Raw genomic sequence first — 3,533 nt, 5'->3', positions numbered from 1 at the left:
TGTCAATATTCTCCTTCACTGATCTCAAAGCCACCCAGGCCAGAACACCGCAGCAAGCTCGAAACCAAAATGTGAAGAAAATTTTCACTTTTTCTTGTACGATTTCAGCTTTTCTTTACTTTGAATTCTTTTTTCATTTGTATAAAACCCTGTGATCCAAATGCTGCAGCCGTTCATATATAAGCCAGGATACAGTTTACCCACCAGAGATCTTCTGATGAACCACTGAAAGTTTAAAGCTCAAATTACTAACCATTCTATCATTTTCCTTTTCTTTCAATTACTCCGCATCCCTCAATTTTCTGTGCAAGACAGACAAGTAATAACTACCAAGAAGGACCAACGAGCTACACAGAGCAGTTGGAGCAGTGGAGAGATCTGCAAGGATGGGATGGGACCCGAATCTAGTAGTCATATGGAAGTTGACAGGACGGAGAATGTTGCCCAGGGCCTGAGCTGGTGGAGACCAAGTAGGTTCTAAGCTAGAAAGGTGACTAACCATGTTGAGGAGGGATAATTACATCAAAAGGTAACCAAAAAGCCATGAAAAGTGGGGCAATATTAGATTGAAGTTATGAAACAGAAAAGGCAAGTGAGCAAGGCTGAGACCAGGCAGCAAAAGTTTCCGTCTGAAGTGGCAGAGCAGAGTAAGGAGGGAATAATCTGCTCCTCATACTTCCCATTTTTCCACTAAAGTCCTCACAGCCCATTTGCCATGAGTCACTCCCTCACTTATTTCTTCCTTTCTAGAAAAAAAGGCAACAAATAGGGATAAGAGGTTGTTAATCAGTCTCAAAGGTTTTACTCATCCTCCCAAAAGCCCTATTCAACCCCCTTCCCTCCTCCAGCAGGATTTTGCTTTAGCTCAGTCCTTTCTGTGAACTGGGTGAGCCCTAGAACGGAGGCAGCTGCTGTTACACAGTACCCACAGAACAGACTCCTCTCGCGTTGTATTTTATTGACAGCCAACGCAACACTAGAGATCGACGATTAAAAAAAAAAGTTCTGAAAATAGGAAGAACTAAGAAGCAAATTTAATTTGAAGACTCCTCTGGAGTTTCAAGTTACACTCCCATGAGTTTCTTCCCCGTTGAACTACTTTCGGACAACGTACACGCAGTTACAGCCGTCAGCCCCGAAGTGTGTACGCTGACCTCATCCTCACTATACTTTGTCTGGCACAAAGCTTTTAAAACCTCTTTAACAAAACACCACTCAATGCTTTTGTCATAAGGCAACTTTATTGAAATCCCAAGTACCCACCATGAATAAACGTTTATTTCTCAATGCATTAAGTAGGTTAAGTTATTATAACAGGAGACTCAGCGCCCACCGAGGCTCAGAGGGGTGGGAATGAGCGGCTGCACAGCTAGGAACGGGCAGGACTCCGGAGAAGTCCGCTTTCTGTTATAAAGACCCGTAACTAGACATCACTTACTTTCACTGCGCACCTTTGCACAATGCAATTATGGACTATAGTTTTAATCCATTAATTCTTAAATTGCATTAAAAAAACCTGTTCTGTCAAGGAGGCTCTTTGGGTAAGACGGGTATCCACCTTCACCGTCTTCATTGAGGAAGAGAAGCGATTTGAGAGGCTCAGGCTTCGATGACTGACACTGGACTGCCTTATACAAGTGTGAAAGTTAATTTCACATGGCCTAACACTACCACTTGGTAAAATTGCAGCACAGCCCAAAAATGCTTTCTTTTAATTTGACACAAGGTGTTTTTACTCTTAAAATAGACAATGCTCACATTCCATGAAACGCGGTGAGCCATCAGAAAGGGTACTGCTCCCATACTCCTCCCCAACAAAATGCTCTCCTTCCTCATCTTACACCAACTCTGACTTTTCAGACCCCTCATGACCTAATCCAACTCCCAGATGCAATACAAAATTAAGCCAGAAAGAAGTCAGGTTATAGCACCACTAATCTATAGTGTCATCTATTGTTTCCAGACCAGATGCTGATAAAAAAGCAGAGCCTGAAACAACTGCACAACATTTAGTTTGTACGGAATCTGAGGTAGCTTAAGAACCACTTCAGCACCTGCAGGAGTGACATTTTCTTTCCAGAACTAGTCAATTAGCTCGCTCATCTCAAACTATTTACATATTTAGTCTGCTTAATGCTTTGAGAGATAAGTTTAAATGGCAGAGCTTACAGTTCAAATACCAATTACCCTCAAAAAGCCCCGATCTGCATTAAAGCTATCACGCACACAACCGTATCCTGTACTAACAGGACCTAAAGTTGTCTTTGGGTATAACATACAGCGATGACATTTCTGCCAGCATCCACGAACTCAGGGACGAAGAGCTCATCTCTTCCAACCGACCATGGCAGGAGACAAGTATGTTTGATCACACCATTAATACTACTGTTTCTTCACAATATAAAATAGTAAGTTAATTCAATACCTGAAACTCATGCTTTTCTTCTCTCTTTATTGGTACACCCAGAGCAATCCCGGTAACACAACTGAACAAAGTAATCATATTCAAAGAGCCAACCTAGGTAGCCAGCCAGCTTTATTTACTCACAAGAGACCCCTTTTTAGGAACTGACCACCTAAATGTCACATTTCAGGAGTCAATCAAGGGTCAGGCTAGCTTTTCTAGGATCACGAACAACTTTTCTAGGGGGCAATCCAAATACTTGTTTGGGCATCATCCACGGAAGTGCCAAGGCATCAACAGCACTCACAATTCAATCAGCCACTTAATACGCGTAAATACTGTAAGGCAAAAGTCAAATTATGAAGAGATAAACCCATGTCTGCTTGTGCCCGATAAGGAGGCCAGCAAGAGCTGGGTGAGGAAACACTAGCAGCTGAAGGGAGTATAAGGAATTCTCTGCTAGCTCCTATTTAGGCAGCAAGTCCCAGTTTAAAGCCAGACATGTGATTTACCAGAACAGGTTACTGCCTTCCTTACATTTGAGCAGCTAACCCCTTCCAGACTAGAACAAACAGGTTATTGCATCAACCCATTTCCAGCTTCAACTTCCCCAAACGTTCAGCCGTACCCTCTGTTACCAGTCAGGTTTTCTACAGCAGGAGACGAGACTCACACAAGCGTTGCCCTTCAGCCGGGCACAGCAGCGAAGAGCTTGGGCTCCCGACATGTATTAAGACATACAGAGAACTCGGATGCCTTCCCCAATTAAGGAGGCTTCCTATATTTAGATCACAAACAAACTGGTTTGGCTAATCTACCAGCATACTGCCTCCTGCTACTCGATGTCCTTTCTTTGGTCAGCTGATTCAATTCACTGAAGCTAGGAGAAAAAGCAGAAGAGCAAACACCTTTTCTCCTACAGTTAAAAACCAATTCAATATCTTCCAAATTTTAAGAGTTGTTCATTCCCATCTTTTTCCATTCATGGAAAGTCAGTTACTTTCAGAAGAGATGTAACCAGCAAAATACGACTTTCCATTTGCAAGTCACACTTAAGTAAGACCTGAAATAAAAGGCAAGCAAAGCAAGATAGCCTTAAAAAGGGTCCTACAACCGTGCAGAAAAAGGA

The 3,533-nt window shown here is 42.6% G+C and overlaps 1 protein-coding gene across 1 annotated transcript in view; it reads right to left on the bottom strand.

The window, feature by feature from the left end:
• Positions 1-3,131, bottom strand: part of MTMR3 (myotubularin related protein 3) — a 57,482-nt gene extending 54,351 nt beyond the window's left edge. The window contains 1 exon segment of the mRNA XM_009889010.1: positions 3,078-3,131. Coding sequence (XP_009887312.1) covers positions 3,078-3,131 — 54 coding nt within the window.
• Positions 3,132-3,533: the final 402 nt, after the last annotated feature.

Source organism: Charadrius vociferus, unplaced genomic scaffold (assembly GCF_000708025.1).
Source record: "Charadrius vociferus isolate BGI_N301 unplaced genomic scaffold, ASM70802v2 scaffold1351, whole genome shotgun sequence".
In the NCBI taxonomy this organism is placed as follows: Eukaryota; Metazoa; Chordata; class Aves; order Charadriiformes; family Charadriidae; genus Charadrius; species Charadrius vociferus.
This window is presented reverse-complemented; position numbering and strand designations above follow the sequence as displayed.